Below are 21,837 nucleotides of genomic sequence, written 5' to 3'. Positions count from 1 at the left end.
ATTTGTGTCAAAGAGCGGTGTTTGTTTTTTGTCCTGGGACAAGGTAATAAACTCATTGGGTTCACTCCAACTGAAAGAGGCCATGGCTGGGTTGGAACCCTCGTAGAAATTTAAAACCCTGTAAATCTGCTGGTGTCTGAGCCACTCCAAGGCGCCCAGGGCTACACACTTCCCCCTCGCTCTCAAGGGTCTGCTTTAAAAGTAGAGGGCACCCATTTGAGAGATGAGAGATGAGAGAAATGAGGGGAAGGCCTTTTATTCCCCCTATCAAGACGAAGGTTGACTCATGAAACAACTCTTTCCTGGTGCTAAGCACAGCCTAAGTATGTGTGTACGTGTTCATGTGTGTGCCTCTTCAAAACAGTGTGTGTGTAGTAACACCTGTGAGGTATGCCTATATATCTGTGCTGATTCTGCAGTTCATTGTGCACTGCATGCTTGTGTAAATGTGTGCGCACTGATGCAGGAGTGAGGTTGAGTTGTGAGGGGTCTGACTAATTAAATTCTTCCCTTGCAGTTTGTTTCTGCGGTAAATAACGGCATATTTAATATTTGCCCAGCCTAACAGTCTTGACTTGTTTACAAAAACTTCGTGACAAATGTTCCACGTCTGTACTGCTGTAATACCGAGGCTGTTATGCTTGGCTCCCACATTATAAAACAAAACAGAGGCTGCAATCAAGTCCTGTCAAGTCAATTTAACTCTCCTTTCTTCTCCCGGGTGAAATAAATCAAATACACAAGAGAAGAGCGGACGCGTGCATTAGGGGGAAAAAAAATACAATCACTTGTAAATTCACTCAAAGCACGGGCACGGTATCTGTTTCATAGCTTAAGCGATGGTATATTGCTGCCCGCTGAGTTAGGTAATAAACCATCGGCGGCCCTGTCAACTGCCGGAGAATGAAGTCTTTTAATGCTTTTCTTAGTGTACATCACAGGACCTGATCCTCCGAGGGGAACAGTGAGCAAAACAATTTGACTCTGGGCAACAGTAGTGACTCTCAAGGACTGAGGTAACTTCGGCCTGTAATTCACAACAGCTATCTTATGCTGGCTAGCCCGTGCACGCCTATTATGGGTCCCTAACCAGCGTTCATAGAAGGATAAATACACAGCGGTGCACAAACATACAAGGATCAGGGCTGGGCAGTTCACCTACAAGTCAAGTTTAACTCTGAACCAGCTGTTTGGTAGACAGTTTGCCAGCTAACCACATACAAAAACACACACTTCTGCACAAAAAGAAACTACAAAAACATTAGGAACTCCCTTTAAAAGGCCCATAAATCAGTGGTTTGGGATGATTTTTACTTGACAAGTTGATTTGGATCCTTTTTTAGAGATAACCTCTCATACCTCTCATACAAAGCAGGGATTCCCAGATATTTTAAAGCTGAATAAAGAGTTCCACATTGCTTTCAGTCTTCAATATGTTTCATCATAACTTGACATTTTTAACATTTTAGTGAGCTATTTGATGTGCTCTCTGGAGCTGATTTGATCAACACTGCCTGTAATGAAGGGGGATCTGTGATTCCTATCCTTAAGATCTATTTTGTGTAGCTGTTATGTAGCATTGATTCAGTTCTAGTGGCAGACAGCATTCATTCATCATTGTTGTCCATAACAACAACATAATAACTGATGTTAGCTTTTAGCTCCAGTGTAGCCTTGCAGAGCCGCTAACATGTTTGTAGACTCTTGCACTAACACCACTGTGGAGTTGGAAGTTTGTTCGCCACATTGTTAGACATAGCGGGAGCAACAAAACAAAGCTGTTAACAAATGTTATTGAGTTGCATTATTGGAAGAGTGGGATCTTGGCTTTTTGTCCTTCACACACCAACACACTTAATGGAATACTAAATCGCTTGAATACCCCTTTAATTGTCTTTATTCAAACCAATAGATGTTCAGTTAGCTGCAAAGACGCAAAACTGAACCACATTTATGAAGTGCACTTTTACAGACTTTATTTATTTATTGATTTGTTACTTGTTTTGCTCAACATGGTGACAAGTGTCGGACAAGGCAATATAACAGTGTGATGTTTGAAAAGTGTAGACATCACTCAAACTCACCTCAGACTTTCCACGGCTGAAGCAGGCTCCCTTGGTGAACTCATCGCAGTGCCACTCAGCCTCCTGCGGAGAGAAAGAAAAGCAGCGTAAGGCTCCCAATAAACCATCGAGAAGAAGCAAACATCAGAAACATTTGGTGCCAAACACTCAGTGAACCAAATCAAAAAAATGTCTGGCTCTTAACTCGTAGAATTCCAACCTTTCTATAAAGTAAATGTGATATCTGCCAATTTTGTCTGAGGTAGCAGGGGCAACAACAAAATTATTCTGTGTCTTAAATACAGACACAGAATCCAATTACGGTGCATACCAAGCAGAGACGAGTGACAAGTTTACGCAGAGACGGATGCTATAGATTTGATTTATGTGTGAGGGAAAAAGAGGCATCTTTAAGGCGTAACACGTGAGCTCCCTGGAGTAGGATGTCAACGTGATTTACATGTGAGGAAGAAACAGCGGGCTGCCTTTTACATTTTGCTACAGGAGGGAGAGGAATAAGAAGATAAGACCTCCACTCGTCTCCCCCGGGGTGAAGACACCAGCGTGCTCCAATTTCTACCGTTTAATTTCAGCGTGACCTCTAGGGGGGGCTTTCTCATTGACAAAAGTTCTCTATTCATGGAATGAGTGTTGGCCTCGGGACAGCACCGGGCCACTAAGACACTCACACTCGTGACAGGCGGAATTAACCATCACCGTCAGCACCTCCGACCGGCAGACAGAGGAATACTTAACCGAAAAAATTGGCCACGGCAATAATACACTTAACGCCGAGTCACGAAAAGTCTCCAAAAGCAAAACTATTCAACTTCTTTCTTGGCCACAAAGACAAGAGTTTCCTGCAGTAATAACCTGGCTGGTGGCCAGAGGCTCAGGATCTCACTCCCTGTGGGAATATAGTAAATATCGCGAACTGAAAGAGAATATTAGATTTCACCTTGCTATCAGGACTGTTTTACGCCAGGAAAAGAGGAAAAACAAAAGCTGACCCCCCCTCAGCACTGAGGAAAACTCAAATTTCCTCTTTGAGAAGGCGAGGAGTTTCCTGTGTGTTTTTTGACAAGGCTTTTGCTTTCCGCCTCACTGGCTTTTGGGAGGAGTAGAGCCACCCGACCCGTATGTACACACTGACACATAAATGCACACATAGGCAGTAACAGGAGGGAGCTTAGAGGGAGAAGAGAGCTCAGGGTGAGGGGTACTATTCAGAGAGGATAAGATATGGAGTATTAATGTGAGCTGGCTTCTCCCTCGCTCTTCTCCGTGGGTGTATGCGTGTGTCGGTTCGCATTCCAGGCCAAAGCTGGCTATTCTGGGGCCGTGCAGCCAACACACACACAAACCACACACATCAGCACGAGCAGCACAGCCTGCACACACAGCAGCACAGCGTGTCCCAGCTGAATTCAATGTAGGGGCTGAAAAGTGCTTTTGCTAATCACAAGGGTGGGGGCGGTGGGTGGGGACCTGTTAATGGCCTGGAATCTACTCACTCATGTTCAGGGTAGAAATCAATCATAATACAATGCAAAATTACACCTTGAGATTACATTATTGGGGGTAAAGTGGTTGCTTTTATCATTACGGGGCGATTATGTGATTTATCATCACCTGAAATAGTTTAAAGCAGGTAGTATACAGTATTACATCTTCTAATCCCAGGAGAAAGTAGAGTTTCTTCTGCTAATGTACTGAGAAACCTGAGAAACCTGTGAAACGGAATATTTGAGCAGTGTTCAGATTCAAATCAAATCCTTTGCATTTGTTTGGACTGCTAAAAAGTGGATGGGCAGGGTTAGCATTTAGATGGTAAATGGTGTTTCATTTAACAGCGCCTTTCTGGGCTTTTCACCACTTAAAGGGCTTTACACTACATGTCAACATTCACTCAATCACACACACATTCACACACTGACGGCAGAGGCTATACAAGCTGACAAACCACTCATCTAATCCATTGCTCGATCACACACCAATGGCACAGCCGTCAGGAGCAATTTCAAGTTCAGCATCTTGTCCAAGGACACATCAAATTCACATTTGATTCAGCTCCGCTGTCAAAAGGACAGATACAGGATTCCTGCCAACTGCTATAAGACATTATAATAAATCACCTCTGGCCAGATCCTCTGTCAATTAAATTATCAATAACCCTAGCACCACTTATGTCGTTTAGTTAGTCACTGAAAAATACTTCTATTCTATTTCACTGTATATACTATATATACACGTCATATTGTATATAAACGTATATACTTTGCATTTTTGCACTTTCTTTATTATTTCATTTTCGTAAATGTAATACGCTCTGCTATTTTATTGTATTGTATATGTTTAGTATTTATAGTATCTATCACTTCCCTTGTCGCTTAAAGTTGAAAATTGATTGATAGATGGATTTCATGATATGATTTGTTGGAATTGGTTGGTATTAGTTTACGTACGATTTTTTTTATATCCATACAGAAATAGAAAGAAATCACATTTTTGTCCGTTTTGTTGTACATTGTTGTTAAAAAGGTGCACAATATGACAGGAAATGTGATTTACATTTTTTTACGTCATTGCAACTATATTAACTTTATGAGGGTGATGTCAGTAGGTCTGTAAGTGGGGGATATGCCGGCATCATTGACCACTAAAGCCATTCTATCTCACTGCCTCAAATGGTCCAGAATAAAGAACAGAATCCCAAGTGCCAGTGCCATTAAGACACATTAAAATCTCATTAACATGCTTTTGTTCAGCCACTGTGCTCCTAAGATGAATATGTCTTGAACGGAAATATGTCTCCAATCCACTCTCGTTAAATAATAATTATTGGCTTTATCAAAGGAAGCTGCATTACAAAGACTGTTTTCTGGGCCATTGTCACCTATGAGAAACTGAAATGGAGATTTAGAGGGGAAACAAAGAAGATGAGAGAATGAGAGAGGACCAGAATTACATTTAGTGAGTTGAGCATGGTGGCGAATTGGCCCAAAAGAAAATGAAATATCCATCATGGCACTGTAATCATCTCTGGAGAGAAGCAACCATCGGATATTGAGGAAAATGAAGAGCTATACAGCTGTTAGAGGATAATTACGGTTTATTAAAACTATATATTTTCATTAATTTTATCGGGTATGATACCATTGTACTCACTCACTCAGTTTGAAAAAGGGGAAGATTTGGGCTCAATTGACATCACCACAACTGAAGTAAGAGGGGATCCTCAGAGCGTCACAGTTTGAAGTTTAAGCCACTGACCAAGCGTTGGTATTCGAGAAGTCGGGAGTGAGAATCTTTTTACAGGAGCAGAAATTGTTTCAGGGAAGATTAAAGAACATAGCGTGTGTCCGCCCTCTCTTCAGTCCCCTGAAATCCTCAGAGATGAACCATTGTGCTCTTGTCAGAGCGCACACTGAGGGGCTATTGTGGCCGAGGTGCGTTCAGGACAGATACCAAGGGAGAGAGTGGGAAGGGAGGGAGAAACTCAGAGACAGAGGAGAGGACAGAAAAAAGGAAAATAACAGAAAACAGACAACAGCAAAATAAATAACAAAGACAAAACAGAGTCCAACTTAGGAGTCAGCCAGAACCAAGGAGACAGTGTGGGCAGAGTGAAGTAGTCAGTGAGACAGAGGAGGGAGTGAGGAGCTGAATTTCAAGACCGCCACTGTTTCCAGACATGATACTGAATATATTTTGCATAAAGAGGGTCCGGAGAACACACTCTCTGCTGACAGCTGTCTAGCTCTATGAAACGACTGGCTGTGTGCCTCATTACAAGTGGACAGCGAGTTGAGAAGGAGAGCTGGACAAATCCTGCCGGGGAAATCTAATCTGTCTTATGAATAGCTGATATTGCCTTTTGATGTGCTGGCACAATATTATCCACTATACGATTCACACTGATGTCTGCTGATGTAAGCTGCTGAAAGATTTACACATGAAATTGGTCTTGATGTCATGTCTCAGCAAGTGTGTAGGCCTTCGTCACTACACGCATCATCGTAACACCACGGAGAGATACGTCAGAGTTGTAATGACCCCCTGCTCGGCCTCGTATTACTTGCTTAAACATCTGCATAATATCACTGAAAGTGCTGGAATGTGTATCTCCAATCCCGCTGATGCGTTTTACTCCATGCATGTAAATGGCTGAGTTACTGGCTCTAGAAACTGAATAAGCAGTGCGTCCAGAGCTATGGAGGACAGACAGACAATTAGCCCTGCTCATCAGTAGCTTACAGAAACTGACGAAGAAATTGCAAGAGTAAGGCCAGTGAAATACGACATGTGTGACTGTTGGGAGCCTCAAGTTTGCTTTGGAGTCCCATTACGTCATAACGACACTGAGAGGAAGTGAAGAAAAATGAAGGCACAATATACACATCCAAACACCATACAGTGACTATTGCCAGGCAGAGCTGTTATGGAAAGAGTTTTCGTGAGAACAGAGAGATTCTGGAGTGAATATTTACTACTTTTCTCCTCTGGTGCTGTATCGAATGGTGAACAATGCCACTGATCCTCCTCGTCCTAGTGCTTATTGACTAACGCTGTGCCACAGTGTTTCTGTTGAAACTCGCCATCAGTGTCTGCATCCTGTTTCGATCTGGCTTGGAAACAGCACGCTACTATTGGATTCTTACATCTTCTTCATTTAATGTCTTCTTACATTAGCACCTTTGTTGCAGATATTATGAATTCAACAAGCTCTTATTGTGCCTGCACATTAGATACTTTGGCTTTCAGCAGCAGCATGAACGTGTGTAGCCTGTTGTAATAGCATGTGTGAAAGGGTAAAGATGGAGCTAAAAGCAAGGTAAGGGGGAATCACAGCATTAGGGTATTCAACAACGTCAAAGGACATTATTTGGGGAGAAACACAACGCTGAGTGGTACATCGAGCCGGTTTGGCCATTCATCAGCCCTGGCAGCACAATGGCAAAATTGAAAACAATGCAAATGCAGAAGGGCCAATTCATCAGTGTTTGCCCCTTCTCTGCACTAGGCAATGGGAGGTGGATAATGGCAATGAGAGTGAGGATTCTGCTGCGTAAAGTTGGCAGCAGACCAGGGCAGAGAGCTGAATGACGGACAGAAGGACAATACCAGACAGATGTGAATTATAAAGTGGGATTCACCTGTAGATGGAGGAAGGATATTGTGCATTATGGTTGCTGTTTTTATTGCTTATCCTTTGGCTGAGTATTGTGCACTGCGCATGCTGCAGAGTGAAGGCCTAGTATTCCTTTTATTGAAAGGGGAGCGAGGAGAAAATGATCCACCTATTGTTCTTGGCAGTGTTTTCCAGATCAGTGAGGATGAAGGTAGAGGTTGACAGGGAGAGCGAGGCCCCTTCAGGCTGTTGAGACACTGCAGAAAATAAACTTCAAGTGCCAGATATTAACTCCAATCAAGGCCAAAGGGCTTGCTTATGTTTCAAGGTCTGACTCTTCCCACTTCAAACTGATTGCCATTCAGTTTGAGTACATGCCAGCAAGTCCATGTAATGTGGACGATTTTCTCTTTGTGATTCTCAAAGTATCTTCCTGACGAGTAAACTGACCTCTTTTATAGGTGACTAACCCTTTCATCTTTCTGGATTCACTGGAGAAAAAGATTTGAGGGGTAGCTTTAAAATTGGGCAATGAAAGCATAAAAGATGGCTTCACATCAACACTTTTAACAAAGTTCCCCACTCTCTCCTATGTCTGATGTTCTTGTTCAATTTTTTATTACCTCCAAGCTGGGAGGGCATTTACTGAGGAGATTATGGTCGCTGGGCTCAGGCTCTATCGATCTGTGAGTCTCAACTCGATATGTGCAATAGAGCGGGTTCGACCAGCAGTGGTTAGCAAGCACCCTAAATGTCACTACACTCTAAACCCTCCATAACACTATGCTAAGCCGACCAAGTATTCAGTGTGTATTGTCTGCCTTGCACAATGCATGAAAACAACGCATGATACTGCAACCAAGGTCAAGAAAAGTGGGTGGGATTCATTTTGCCTTCATGTAGCAGAAGGCCTTGGCTGTTGTTTTTATTAATGTTTCATGCATGCACATATACGATGAGATCAGCCCATCATCGATCATATGGTAATTATATCCCCTACTTTAACGTATTAAAGGCTGTTTGTATTACACCGGCTTTAAGCCTTGTGCTCTGTCAAACAATACACAGCCTCCCTCTTTACGCTGCCAGCCATGCAAGAACAAATCACCGCCACCGGGCATTATCTGACATGGCTGATGCATGAGATGGGGTGAAATCACAAAGAAAAGCGTAGGTGTAGCTTTTAGCTTGTTTTCCTTCTGCAGGAAAGGAAGAAAAAAAGAACCTCATGCAACTCTTTTGAACAGCGGCGCAACCAAAAGAAAATGTGCGGGGCTTCTAACGTGCTCAAACTTTCTTTGTTCGCTCTGACGCTCAGCACCATAGTCCCTTGCAAATATATTTGATCAATCAGCAATGCATATAATGTGAGTGGAGCAACGGGCGCCAAAGGGGAAATTCATTCAAGTCTTTCATATCCAACAACCCAGCCACAGAGTCAACCAAATCTCTGTGCAATTAATCTCCTGCTTTATGCCGGGCTGAAAAAGAAGGGAGGAGAGAAAAGGATTTTAGAGGGAGGTGAATAGAAGAATAGCACTGGAGCAGTTGAACTTAGCCTTCCCCTTAACTCTGCAGCCCTGGTCCAATCAAATGCAAAGCAGGCGCGAGGGCACAGGTCATTTTAAATTGGCGCCAGGGCTTGGCAGGGATTACCGGGTCCTATTCTCTTAAGAGAAGATGTCTTGGAGATGAGGGGTTGATTGGGTCGGTGGAATCTTCTCTCTGGTTCTGCAGCGCCAGCCGAGCGCAGGATGAAAAAAGGAAGGAGGGATGATTGGGTGCACAGACGACACAGAGCATGTTTAAAAAGCATTTGTGTCCCAGCGAGTGGCCACAAAAGACTGCATGAATCATCGGGGGTTGCTTCCCTCCGTCTGTGTGCTGTCTCACTGCGCCCTGATTCCTTTGTGTGTGCTGAACCTCCACTTCTTCCTCGCCGGCAAATTCAGTCTTGCCTCTTGTTTCGTCCGACCATTTTTCTCATTTTTTCCTTTCCAGGCAGATTTATATCGCCAGCCTCCCTCCAGCCTCCCTCCAGTCTCCCTTTTGTTCCATCCAGCTATACTCTTTCTCTCCTCTCCTCATCCTCTCCCCTGGTCTTCCATGGTGAAAATGGCAAACATCATGAGATGTCAAAGCATTAAAGAAGTCTGTTTGCTGCCATTGAGTGTTTGTATGGTAACTCAGTGGGTCACAAAATGCTTGGCATCACAGGGGGATATGGGCTCATACAAGTGAAGTAAAAATAAAATAAATGAGAGAATGCAGAAAGAAATTAGAATGACAACATGTGGGAGAAGGTGGAAAAAAAGAATAATTGCTACCTTGAGCATACTTCTATTTAAGCATTTTTTTTCCTGCTAATTTTACATCACGTCACCATAGGCACTGCAGTTGGCATTCTTTAAATTCTGTTTAATATTTCAGACACTTTGATTCACCAGCAGGATAGTTTAACCAAAATGGTGGAATCGTATTAAAGACATTGCACAGCATGTTAATGCTCTAGAAAATGTGGAAAGGTACAGCTGCAGAGAATGTGTCATATTTGGTTGTAAACTGGATTTAAACACGCAGGGTATTTATGCCGTCTACACTTGATATCATCACTCTTTCGTTCGGTCTGTATATCAACCCACAGCGCTGTCGCCCGAACCCGCTGTCACTCCACTGGATGGAAGTTGTTGTGACATGTTGAATGCTAAACCATTTTACTGTAACAGCTTAAAAGTTGTGGGAGCTGGCAGCATGCTACGACGAAAGCACGTCATATAAGAGCAGAGTGAGCACATACATACAGAAGATTTGGTGAGTCAGACTAAGAAACAGAGATACAGAGGGAGAGAGAATTAGCACTCACCTGGATCAGTGTAAGGTCTTCCAGATTGAGCCTGAAGAGGTGATTTCTGTAAAAAAAAAAAAATATATATATATATATATGAAAAGAAATATGTATATATGTATGTGAGTTGATGGAGCCAATTTCTTCAAATAAACCAGAATGTGTGGATGTTACAGCATCTCTGCTCTAAGGCCAAAGCTCTGTACACTTTTTTATCTGTTATCTCTCGAGTTCCTTCATTTTCACCCCGCTACCCATGGGGCCACCGGTACTAAGGGATTTCCACCTCCCAAAAGGGACCATACAGACTTAAACTGCTTAAACAGCAAGTTGGGGGTGAAAACAGTTCAGAGGATGTCGATACACTGAAAAGAGGTTTTTCCACCGATTTAGCATTGCAATACTATGACCTTGCCAAAGTCACGAGGGACAGTTTGAAAAATGATCCAAATTGGTGCAGCAGAACGAGATATATTGTCTTTTTTATTCCACACATTCTTCTTTCGTGTCAAAACCTGGTGCTGGCCGACATTACCCACAATACAACTTTCACATGTGCAGAAATGCAAATCAAGACCTGTAAACACACTTTATGTGTAAAATTGGTATAGTTCCTGTTTAAACTTGTACAGCTTCTTATACCACAAGTGCAAAAGTTAATTTTCCCTTATAAGTGGGGAAACCTTTAGAAGCAGTTTTAATCAGGGTTCTCATAGGGACCGAATGCAGTGGATGGCTGGATTCAACCACTGCAGCAAACAATGGACCTCTAGATGTGTCCAACACATAATTAAGAGGAAAAAAGACTGGATAAAGGAGTGCTAAAAAGTTTTACAGAATGCTCGACTGGAGTTTTGTATGTATGAGAAACAGAGATATAAAGAAAGAGATTGAAAAAAAACATGAAAGCCTAGCGGGGAAACCTGACTAATAAATGCCTATCCTGCTTTGCATGAAGCCTTTCACATTTGCACAGCACATACAAAACTGTTTCACTGGCATTTACAACTTTTCAAGAAACATTAGGTTCTAATGAATGCCCTCTCAAGAGGAATATTCTGTATACCGACTAACGATGTCTCGGGCTGTCTACTAAAACCATTATACAACATTACCAGAAAGAGATCACATGAAACCTGACAATTTGGACTAAAAGCATTATGTATTGTGATTTCCTTTCCTCCTTTGAGACTTCTGTCTTGTCGGTCCATGCCGGCAAAAGAAAATTGTCTTCAACATTCGGTAAATTTAGTGCAATTCACAGCAAAAAACCTTTTTAGAGATCGACATGAAAGATGTTTTCTTTGCATGGCTTCGAAAACTATTTTGCAGGTAGGGATTTTGGAAGAGCTTTAACAACAACAACCCATAATGTGTTTTTATTTCAGCAATCGTTTTTAAAGAGCAAGGATATTTTTTTCATAAAATAGATAACTAATTCCATATCTTAAAGCAGGTTCATGCACGCTCTTGCACACACGCGCAACTCTTTCACCGAGCTCTATCACTCTCCTGCCGAGTGGCTATCAGCCAGGTCTCCGTGTGGCAGCGGCCCCCTGTTTTACTCTATTGATATTTGCATCGATCTCTCTTTCCTTCCATTATCACTCATACTTCTAACCCAGCCTGCAGCCATCCATCCAGCCACAACGCCTTTCACAGTTGGTTGTTAAGTTGGCAAAGAGAAAAGAACTAAATCTCCTTTTGTTTTTTGCTCTAAATACTATATAATGATAGAACTAGTGAATTGGAGCAAAGAAGAAAAGATCGGCAGCAAAAAAAAAAAGGTTTCATATTATATATTATCACAAATGTGTCAGTAGTTTCAGTGAGGATCCACTCGCCTCCTCGACCTTTGCTCTTCATCCGTCTACACATACACACTCTCCCTGATTAGCATTTTCCATCTAAGTTGCTGAGGTGCATTAGTAAATTCCCTGGGCTCGCTTTGATTCTGTTTGTTTTGCTGTTCACCTTCCTGCTGGCTCCCTTGTTGTCTCTTGTTCACGTTGTGGTGAGTGTTTCTTACTATTGACAACGAAGCCATTAAGAAAAGTGCAGAGCGCACTTCATCTAGTATCAGCCAGAGACTCACACAGCGTGAACGTGTACCACACACACACACACACACACACACACACACACACACACACACACACACATACACACACACACACACACACACACACACACACACACACACACGTGCACGCTTGACTAGGCATGACAAATAAAAAAGGACTTGGAAACAATTCCAAAGCCAATTTTCTCTGTTTTTTGAAGATCAAGAGAAACTGATTATTGATTGATCATCACTGATCAAGAAAAGACAATAAAACAACAGAGAACAAAAATAAAGAGACGGGAGGCTAGACAGAGAGACAACAAAAAAAGAAGAGAAAGAGACAAAAAAACACTTGGTTACCTGGCGCCGACGATCAGTTCGTTCTGGCCAGGGTCAAAGATCAGCTGTGAGTAATCCACCGTGCCATCTGCCTTGAACCTGAAGATCCACGGCTCCATCTCTGCCAAACACACAACAGGACACAAAAAGTGTGAGCAGAGACTTTATGACTGCTGACTGACAGCTGTAACGATGAATGAGCTGCGTGCAAAGAGCTGCTGTAACTTTTGGATCCTTGAAGGCCGAGTTCATAATAGCAGCAAGTCTCTCCACAACTGCCTTTGTTCAGATGTTATACCTTTCCTCCCACATTGTGATGTTGTGTAGCATGTTTACAACACTTCTATAAAGTCGGCAGTTACGGTCTGAAGAGGTGGGGCTGATTTAAATAATGGACATTGTACCTGCTACATACAGTATGTCAATGATGTCATAACCTTTATCACAGTTAAACATAGTATTGCTTTACTTACTGAAATACTTCCACTGCATTGCATTTATTTAATCATTTTACATACAAAACATAAAATCAATTGCTGAAATAAAATGCATTATTATATTTTAAACTATCTAAAAGTATAAGTAAGTATGAGCGCCACGTCAACCAACTACAATTCCAAAATGCTGCTTATACATTATCGCATCAGTGACAATCTAATAATCCAATATATAATAGTAATACACTCACAAGGGCCAGAATAAGGAGTACATCTACTTTTAATACTTTAAGTACATTCTGCTGATTTTAATGCTCCATTGTGGTGGTTTACTATCTGAATATGTCTTCCATAAGTGGAAGTGGAGTGGGGACCAAAATAATCTTTGTTTGCATGCTTCAATGTTTCCATCCCTTTTAATAGTCTCATTGCAAAGTCTTCTTGACACATTTTGGGTTTCCTTTTGCACAATTAAGACACAGTAATATATCATTATATTTCTGCTACTATATTTCTACTACTAAAGAAAATGTAGAGGAGATGAATAAATAACACAGATTCTTAGAGCTGTCATTGGTAGAAAAAGCCATGCATTAAAAAAATAATTTTCCACGGATCAAACTCTTACATTAGTGCTTCTCAGGCTCACAAAAACCAACCAGACACCAGAAACCTCCATCCATAAGTGTGTAAGTTCAAAATACTGAAATCTAGCTTCTTGTGACTCAGTGGTCCTTTGATTTGCATAAAAACCATCACTACTGTTGACTGACCGCTTCCATGTAAATGTATACTGTGGATGAGCGATGAAGACCGATGAGTCAGACTTTTTATGGAAATGGTCTTTGGTATGGTGAATACATATACAGAGAGAGGGAGAGAGAGGGAGAGAGAGAGAGAGAGAGAGAGAGAGAGATATCCCAGACAGACACTGACATCTTATCCACAACATGCCTGTTCTCATGGCGCCCGGCCCATTAACCCCTGACCAATCGCATCACAGCCCTGTCTGGTTGCCGAACGATGAAGCCGGCCTGTCTACCGCCTGGTTACCCGATAGGTTTAGTCAAGGGTGGTCAATCAATCACTTTAGTGACGCATTATCCCCATTACTCGTCACATGCTTAATCTGCGGTCATAATAACTTATTTTGGAAGCGGGTTACTCTTCTATTGGGATATTTACCCCAGATAGCTAGAAACCAGTGGTTTTGAGTCAGGTGCCAGAACTCCTGCAGAGTTTTTAAGCTGTGGTTGCAACAGCGATTTACTGAAAAATCATTCATCACTACATTTGTGATTTATTTCCAGACAAAACATCTCATAGGGACTTTTTTAATTTACCAGGGAGCTCTCTGTCATGGCCAGTAGAGAGGGAGAGGACAGCTTGAATATCCTCCGTGCAACACATTATCTGCTTCTTCAGGCACACCTGTCAGACAGCGTTTCAAATGAAAGCACGCCGTCCCTTGACTGCATCAAAAGCAAGTACTTTCAGGTTTTCGGTGACAAACGTGGGATTTCTAGTTGATTCAGAACGAAGACAAACAAAACAAGAACACTGGGAGCTTCCAAACGAACATCTGCCTCCTGCAGCTCACGTACTGGGACCAAACTTCAAGTCTCCTAACAAAACAACATCATCTGCTGCGAGACAGCACCGCTGTCTGCAAAGACATGTTCCCTTGTTCTCTTTCAAGTCTCCAGCGACTTGTGCAGGGGAACTTACGAGCGGAAAAAGCATCCCGCGTCTGACTCCAGGTTTCATAGCGCTAATACATTTTCATCAGCAGAGGTGAAATAAATATCTGTGGCGATCACAAACAACTTCACCCCGGAGATTATATTTTGGTTAATGGCTGCTGCTCCGCTAATTCTGGAGGGAGACACAAAGTTTTGGATGTGCCAATCCTTTGGCTCCACTGGACTTGTTTTTCACGCCATCGAGAGGATCCTTGGCATACAAATGTAGCAGTGACACCCCCCGGGGGAAGACGCCGCTTGACGAACCCAGCTTCTCCCCATAAATCTCCCTGACTCACCATGGGAGGCTCGCTAACGGGGTGATGGAGTGTGTGAGAGTGTGTGCCTGGATGTGTGTGTGGGTGTGTGAGACAGAAGCAGAAGAGAGGATATTTTTGTAGTGTGGAAAAAGGGGCAAAAGGTTCTAATTGGACACAACAGCACTCAAAGGATTTATGGCCTTTTGTGACGGGGCCAAGGTCCATTCATAAAGATTCATAACCAGCATGGACGGTGCCTCCCAAAGCTGTGGAACTAAATATACGGAGCTACACAAAGTCAAGCTTGTGGGGGTTGAGCAGCATATTGTTTGTGTTTACTACATGTGGATATAATACGGTGGCACACTTGGAAAGATTTTAATAAAACTACACTGCAGGATATTTCTTAGCTCCACCTCTGATCTAACTTGTGATATGTATTGTTTTTGGACGGGCTGTAATAGCTAATTTTAGGTGCACCCAAGGAGGTTTTTATGATCCATAAAATAAACCTTGTTGTTAATCCAATAGAAAACAAAACAGTAGGATGACCTCCAGCTATTAATTATCACCAAAAAAAATTATCCCACTTCCAATCTCACTTCCTAGATTTCAGGCCTGCTTTGCATGTTACATGGGTTCATATCCGCTCCACCCTAAATGCATGTGATAATGTAATCACATCACAGCCATGCTTGTTGTTGAATCAGGGGATTGGATGCTGATGAGACAAATGCGTAATCGCACTCACGCGTGCAGACTCACACACACACAGACTGGGATGAGAATTCAGACAGCAGCCAGGGATCTGAGCCAACATAAGACCAACAAACACACACAAACACACACACACACGCACACACACACACACACACACACACACACACAGTACTTACACACCCCATCCCCCCTTTCTTGGTCCCATCTAATGCCTTTAACCCCTGTCTCCTTCCTCCTCAAAATAGAACAGCTATCACTCACATCCCGTTTGTTATCCCCCGCTCTGACACGGAGCAGTTGACACAAAGACAAAATGACAGGATATATAAATATTTACACCCAGCATCAGTGGGCACGCCGGTCTTCAATCTGCCGGCGCTCAAAGGCCAGCAACAACGGCAACATGTGGAACCAATTCTGAAACATGAATGGTTTGTCTGTGAGTGGTGTAAATAGAGTGTGGCAGCAAGCGCTCACATACATGGAGAGCCAATTCCCTCTGAATGCAGCAGTGTGGTGATGGGCGGCAGAAGAATGGCAAGTATTTTCCAACTTGATTTGAGGAAACAATTTGGCTGAGCGGTCGAAAAAACAAACACCTGCTCTGTTTGACAAAATCCAAAGCAAAAGGCAAGTTAAAACCTTCGCATACTGCTCTGTCCTCGAAGGTTGTTTTATTTTGATGTTATTTCGAGCAAGAAAAACAAGCACATTTTACAGCTAAGAGTCCTAAAAACTCAAATTACTGTGGCTGTGCTGTGGCTCCGGGAAAGAGAGTGAATCATGCAAAACAAACCACCGTGAAGCCACAAATAAGTGTGCAATAAAATATTTTAATCTTAATGTGTATTTAGGAATTGTTTGGTTCTAGGGGGCGCGGGAGAAGAGACAACCTTTTAACAAGATGACCAAATCTCTTCAGTCCCACTTAAAAAGAAGACGAAAAAAAAAGGGATGAAAATATATATTTAGGGAAATGACATGCGGAACTTTTATCGCAGCGGGTAAATGAAAGACATACAAATCTGAAAATATATACAGCGCCCTTCATGCCATGGTCAAATACAACATGGCTAGAACATAGCTGACCTCAGACAAAAATAAAGCAGACTTAATGTTTTGTAATTTAAGCTCCAAAGACCTCGGGGGGCTTTCAATTTAAAATAATCTCCCCCAAATGACCAATTAAAAGATTTCTGAAACTAGTTGTAGCTTGTTGCGTTTATGAATGCTATGAGGCCATTTGTTTATTTTCCTGCTTTCACTCCCCTCTCTATAACGATGTGTTAGCTGTTCAGGGATGATAAAAGCTGAGTTCAGTCTGTGGCTGTAAAACAAGTCTGCCGGTTCCCCTCCTCAGAGACGTGGCCCTCAGCTTGGCCTGTGAAGCTATTGTTTACATCACAGTTTATAACCTTTAAAAGCCTTCAAGCTTTCACCCAGGAGCACTTGTTAAATACAACACTTTATTAATACAGCATACGTATCTCAGGGGCCGTGAGCTACAACAACACGAGAACATGTTTGGTCAAAGAACCTTCGCAAAAATGAATTCTTTACCAAAAATACAGGGATAGTCTTTCAACACCCCTCTTAAAATAAATCTATAAATGACACACATTTACATTGGACCTCTGTGGAAGCTATATTCAGACCCGTTTTCACGAAGGCGTAGCGAGTGTACATTTTGTATCAACTTTCTCAACGGAGCTGCTGAGCTTTCTTTCTGAAACCCTCCATTTCTAAAACCGCCACACAAAGCAGAAAGTGTTTTTCAGACTATAGCATCCACTCTACAGTAGCAGGTCTGTCCGCCAAGTGTTGTGCCAAGTCAGAAAACCACCAGTCCCAGTGGGGTCAAACCCATTTGAGGCACGCCCTTCCACAGTCAGGCCATAATCACACAGAGAGAAAGTAATGCTCTCAGACGATCCTTGACCTTGGCTTCTCTGGTCACAACCACAAAAAAGTATATTGGACATACATTTAGATATATTGTTTAATATTTTTGTGGTTAACCAGCAAGTTGAACAAACAACAAGGAATTAGCTGCAGACCCAGTCCAAGAGCTACAAAATGAAAGCAGAATATCACTCTTTCATGTCCCTCACCTACGGTAATGTCCGCCCAACCTTGAATATAAAAAGACAACAAAGGCCAGAATAGATTAATACGACTGCAGTTGATTATTCAGCTATTTCAAGTAATTGTTTTACCTCTAAAATGTCGGGGAAATTGTGATGTTGTCAAATTGATTTTTTTGTCCCACCCACTCAACATTTTTCTTTCAAAGAAATAATGTGGTTTCCTGCCGAGAATATGATGAGATGATGGATAGCACTCTCACCAGCAAGTCATTTCACTTCAGCCAAGAAAGCAAAGCGTATGCACCAAACAGTGGAACTCTCTCTTTAATCAACTGTACGTCCTAGCTGTAAGACTCAAGCCAGATCTCTAAATGTATGTCCAAAAGAAAAGGTTCGCCTGAGCAGAGTAGCGTGCTGTGCTGTTGTGAGCCACAGGGGCATATATAATGTGTTTGTAGTCCTCCCAACTTGGCTGAAGAGGAGCCGTGGCAGCCTCGCTCTACACATTCTCAACAACCTGGGATTACACTACATTACATGGAGCACAATGACACACAAAGGAGAAGGATAATAGGTTTAACGAGAGGTTTCCCTCACACACTGCTTGTTTGTGTGTGTACGTATGTGTGCATATTTTGGAATGACTCAGAGCTTTTTTTTTGCGTTTATTGCAAAAAAAGCAAGGGCTGTAATTTGGCTGTGTGTGTACTGTACGATTCAGAACAATGAAATGCGTTTGAGCCGCACAAAGACTATCATCAGGCCATGAAATGAAAGTCATTAAAAGAACTGAGCATAAATATAACCGAGAAGGCAAAGATGAATGGATATCTTCATGAGACCATGGGAATAAGCAGCTGCTCTGCAAAAGGTGCTGATTCTTAACACAAAGTGAGAATAAATAAGATTGGAATGTGCGTAAACAAAGCATAAAGATGAAACCAGCATTAAAGGGAAGCTTGTTGTTCTTTGTCCCCTCATAAAAGCAAAAAAAAACACCTACACATGTAGAGTCTGCAGAGCTTTAGAGCTTTGAAACCAGGGCAACAAAGGTTGTGTATAGACAAGTCAACAAAGGTTGTGAGCTCAGAAACTTTGGCTGAACTTTTATGGTTAAACAACATTAACAAGCCAATGAAATGCACATGCACACTGCGCATGTGTCTGCATGCAATTTTATTCTTTGAACAATAATTTCACCTTTTAACAGTTTGAATGCAGATGTGTGGGACTCAGTTGACTGCCTCTGGTTTCCCATGTAGCCGTATCGATTTTTAGCTTTTACAGTACTATATTTACCATTATAAGATGTTGTATGTCTCCAATAAAGCCTCAGAGCATTCCTGCAGTAGGAAACCACTGTATCACCACAGCTAATCATTCAGACAGTGAATTCTCTGAGGTGCTCTCACTTTCTATTCTCTTCTGTACAGCCGGCTTTGTCTTCGTGAACCGTGTCTGATTACTAACTGAAATGCCAACCCTTTTCATTAATGCTCCTATATTTCAAACCAAAGCATTAGGCCACCGGAGCTTAATGGGCCATTCTTGTACATTACTGAACACAAACACGTTGACCACAGCTGACCCACTGGCTGCTGTGTGATCCCCCTTTTGCAGAAAGTACAAGGCAGGAACGTATTACGTTAGCTGGGCAGTTACTCATCATCATTGCACTCAATTGGCGCAGAGGAAAGAGTGCCACCTCAGCTAACAACTGAGAGCGGCTAACACCTGAACTGACAAAGACGGAGAAGAAAGACGGAGAGAGACTGGGTTGTGGAGGAAGAGTCCTTGTGTCTTTATTGAATATGAGGTATGCATGTGGGTCTTTGGACACACACAGTGACCTTGGTCTGCAAGTCCATTTCAATTTAGACAGAATCCTATGTGATTATCTGACTGGGCCCGCTGGACTGAAAACAGCTCAATGACATTCTGCTGCTTCGCACACGGCGGCCAGAACTGCATTGATCGCGTTAGATGCTTTCTTTTGACTAAGGTTCACATTATTTCATTACAGTTTAGTTGTTCAGTAGCAATGTAAGATAAAGGGGGAGGACGATGAAATCTGATGCGGAATATGCTGTACCTAAAAACTGCAGAGCCATGTAGTAAAGGCATACGAGGAAGGTTGTGTCTGCTTTGTGTCTCAAGGGAAGGAGCAAAGGGGAAAGGGAGGAATCAGATGTAGTCAGTTGGCTAAGTAAGCAGACCTAAAGTGGTTTGAAAACACAGTCTCCGGTTCGTACCGATAGATCTTACTTTTCTATTTTTTGGGGAAGTCTAATCTGCAATCCAGTGAAGGGAGGAGGGGAATTTTACAGATTGTAAAAATGAGCCCTATGTCGGGCATTTGATGAGTTTAAATACATTTATTTGTTGGAGCAAACTAGCGTGTGACATTGTACCAGCAAGAAATAACAAGTACAAGTTACTATATGCTTACAACTACGTTATCTGTGGTCATGGAAAGAACGTCAAATATCCTGACAAAGACTCAAAATTTAGCTAAAAGCCAAAAGCCAAAGTTTAGAAAGTCCAGTGCTAGTCGACACGTTTATTAGCTGCCAATGTTTCGGTTTAACAGGTGGCCGTTTTACCTGGTGACCCTCAGCTGAATGTGTGTGTAGTTGGTCGTAGTGAACTCAGAACATAAAGGTGTCCTCGCCTTCAATCTATTTTAAATACATACACATCTGTGTTTGTGATCTACGTCAACTATTTACTTAAGTTACTTTGAGCGACACATTTGGCTGAAAGTCATCAGTTACATGCAACCCCAACATGTCAGTAAATATCTTGTTTGCAGCCATTGCCAGGGAGAAATTACGTAACCAGCTAAATGCCAACTACAGTTCTGAAATTGTCCATATATTGTCTACAAATCCAAACCTTGTGAAGGTAAAATAGAGAGATTTCAATGGAGGAACCAATGTGATGAAGCTTGTTGTGAAGGAATAGAGGCAGGGATAAATGATGGTAGGGAGAAAGCATAATTAAAACACTATAAGAGTTTGATTACATACAGTTCACATAATTATGCTGTCACCCTGGTGTGTGTGTGTGTGTGTGTGTGTGTGTGTGTGTGTGTGTGTGTGTGTGTGTGTGTGCATGTTTACCTGAGTGTGGGATGAGCGGGTGCTCTGTCTTGTGACAGGGAGATTCAGGCAGCAGAACCGGCCCTCTCCTACTGGCCACGCCTGCAGGCCACAGGACCAGCATGCACTGCATCAGCAGCAGTGCATGCTGGGTAACAGGGCGTCCCATGGGGACCTGGGCTTGGCTCACTTCTCCTCAGGCCTCAGGGGCCAACAGCATTGGAGAGACACACCTGAAAGGACAGAAAGAGACAGATTTGAGTTTAAACAAAGACTTCATTTCACATTAGTTTGAATCAAAGCGCTGAAAAACTTAATACGCTGTAGCACTCCGCTACAAGCACAATGGATTCCCTCCAGGAGATGAAAAGCATCAAAAATAAATCCTGACAAAAGGTGAACGGGGGAGGGAGGTGCCGAGAGGACAAAGTGTGACTGATTGGGGGGAGAAGTGTTGGGAGTTTGGCTGAGTAAAACCAGGCTGTGTGCTTCACACCTCTGACACGCAGTGCATGAATCAGTCATGGATCTGTATTACCTCAAACACCTAATGTGTGTGCGTCTGTGTGCTCTAATATCTGAAATAATGTGCCCTTTGTACATGTCTTTGTTTCTACTGCAGAGGAGCTTTGTTTGTCTGTAACAGTGAAGGGCAGCAATAGTAATGTGCGCTGTGTGTGTGTGTGTGTGTGTATGTGTGTGTGTGTGTGTGTGTGTGTGTGTGTGTGCATGCGTCGGTTTTTCATTATTAGGAGTCTGTTTGTGTGCATGTGAAGGATATATGTTTGGAGCTGCAGTGCATAGCACTCCTTCTGAGTCAATTGACTCCTATAGCTGCTGTAAATCTGATATGTTTGTATTCACAACCAAGCACTCAAATTGCTGGATGTGATTATTATATAATGCTTACTGCAGATTTGTGTTTCCCAGAAAAGTCGTTCCCTGCGAGAACAACAAAGCAGTTTCCACAACTCAATTGTTCATGATTTCTTTTCGATGTGGGGGTGAATTGATGAGCGGTCTAGACCTTCTACATCATTACTTGTT

At 42.4% G+C, this 21,837-nt stretch overlaps 1 protein-coding gene across 1 annotated transcript in view; it reads right to left on the bottom strand.

Annotated features, from left to right (window-relative positions):
• The window catches only part of sema5a (sema domain, seven thrombospondin repeats (type 1 and type 1-like), transmembrane domain (TM) and short cytoplasmic domain, (semaphorin) 5A), a gene marked incomplete at its 5' end in the record, with an annotated part of 77,856 nt that extends 56,897 nt beyond the window's left edge, over positions 1-20,959 (bottom strand). The window contains 4 exons of the mRNA XM_079234626.1: positions 2,085-2,147; positions 10,058-10,103; positions 12,465-12,564; positions 20,812-20,959. Coding sequence (XP_079090752.1) covers positions 2,085-2,147; positions 10,058-10,103; positions 12,465-12,564; positions 20,812-20,959 — 357 coding nt within the window. The remainder of the gene's footprint in view (positions 1-2,084; positions 2,148-10,057; positions 10,104-12,464; positions 12,565-20,811) is intronic.
• Positions 20,960-21,837: the final 878 nt, after the last annotated feature.

Source organism: Taurulus bubalis (genome assembly GCF_910589615.1).
Source record: "Taurulus bubalis genome assembly, chromosome: 18".
NCBI classification, from domain to species: Eukaryota; Metazoa; Chordata; class Actinopteri; order Perciformes; family Cottidae; genus Taurulus; species Taurulus bubalis.
The sequence above is the reverse complement of the archived record's forward strand: the minus strand, read 5'-3'. Positions and strand labels throughout refer to the sequence as shown.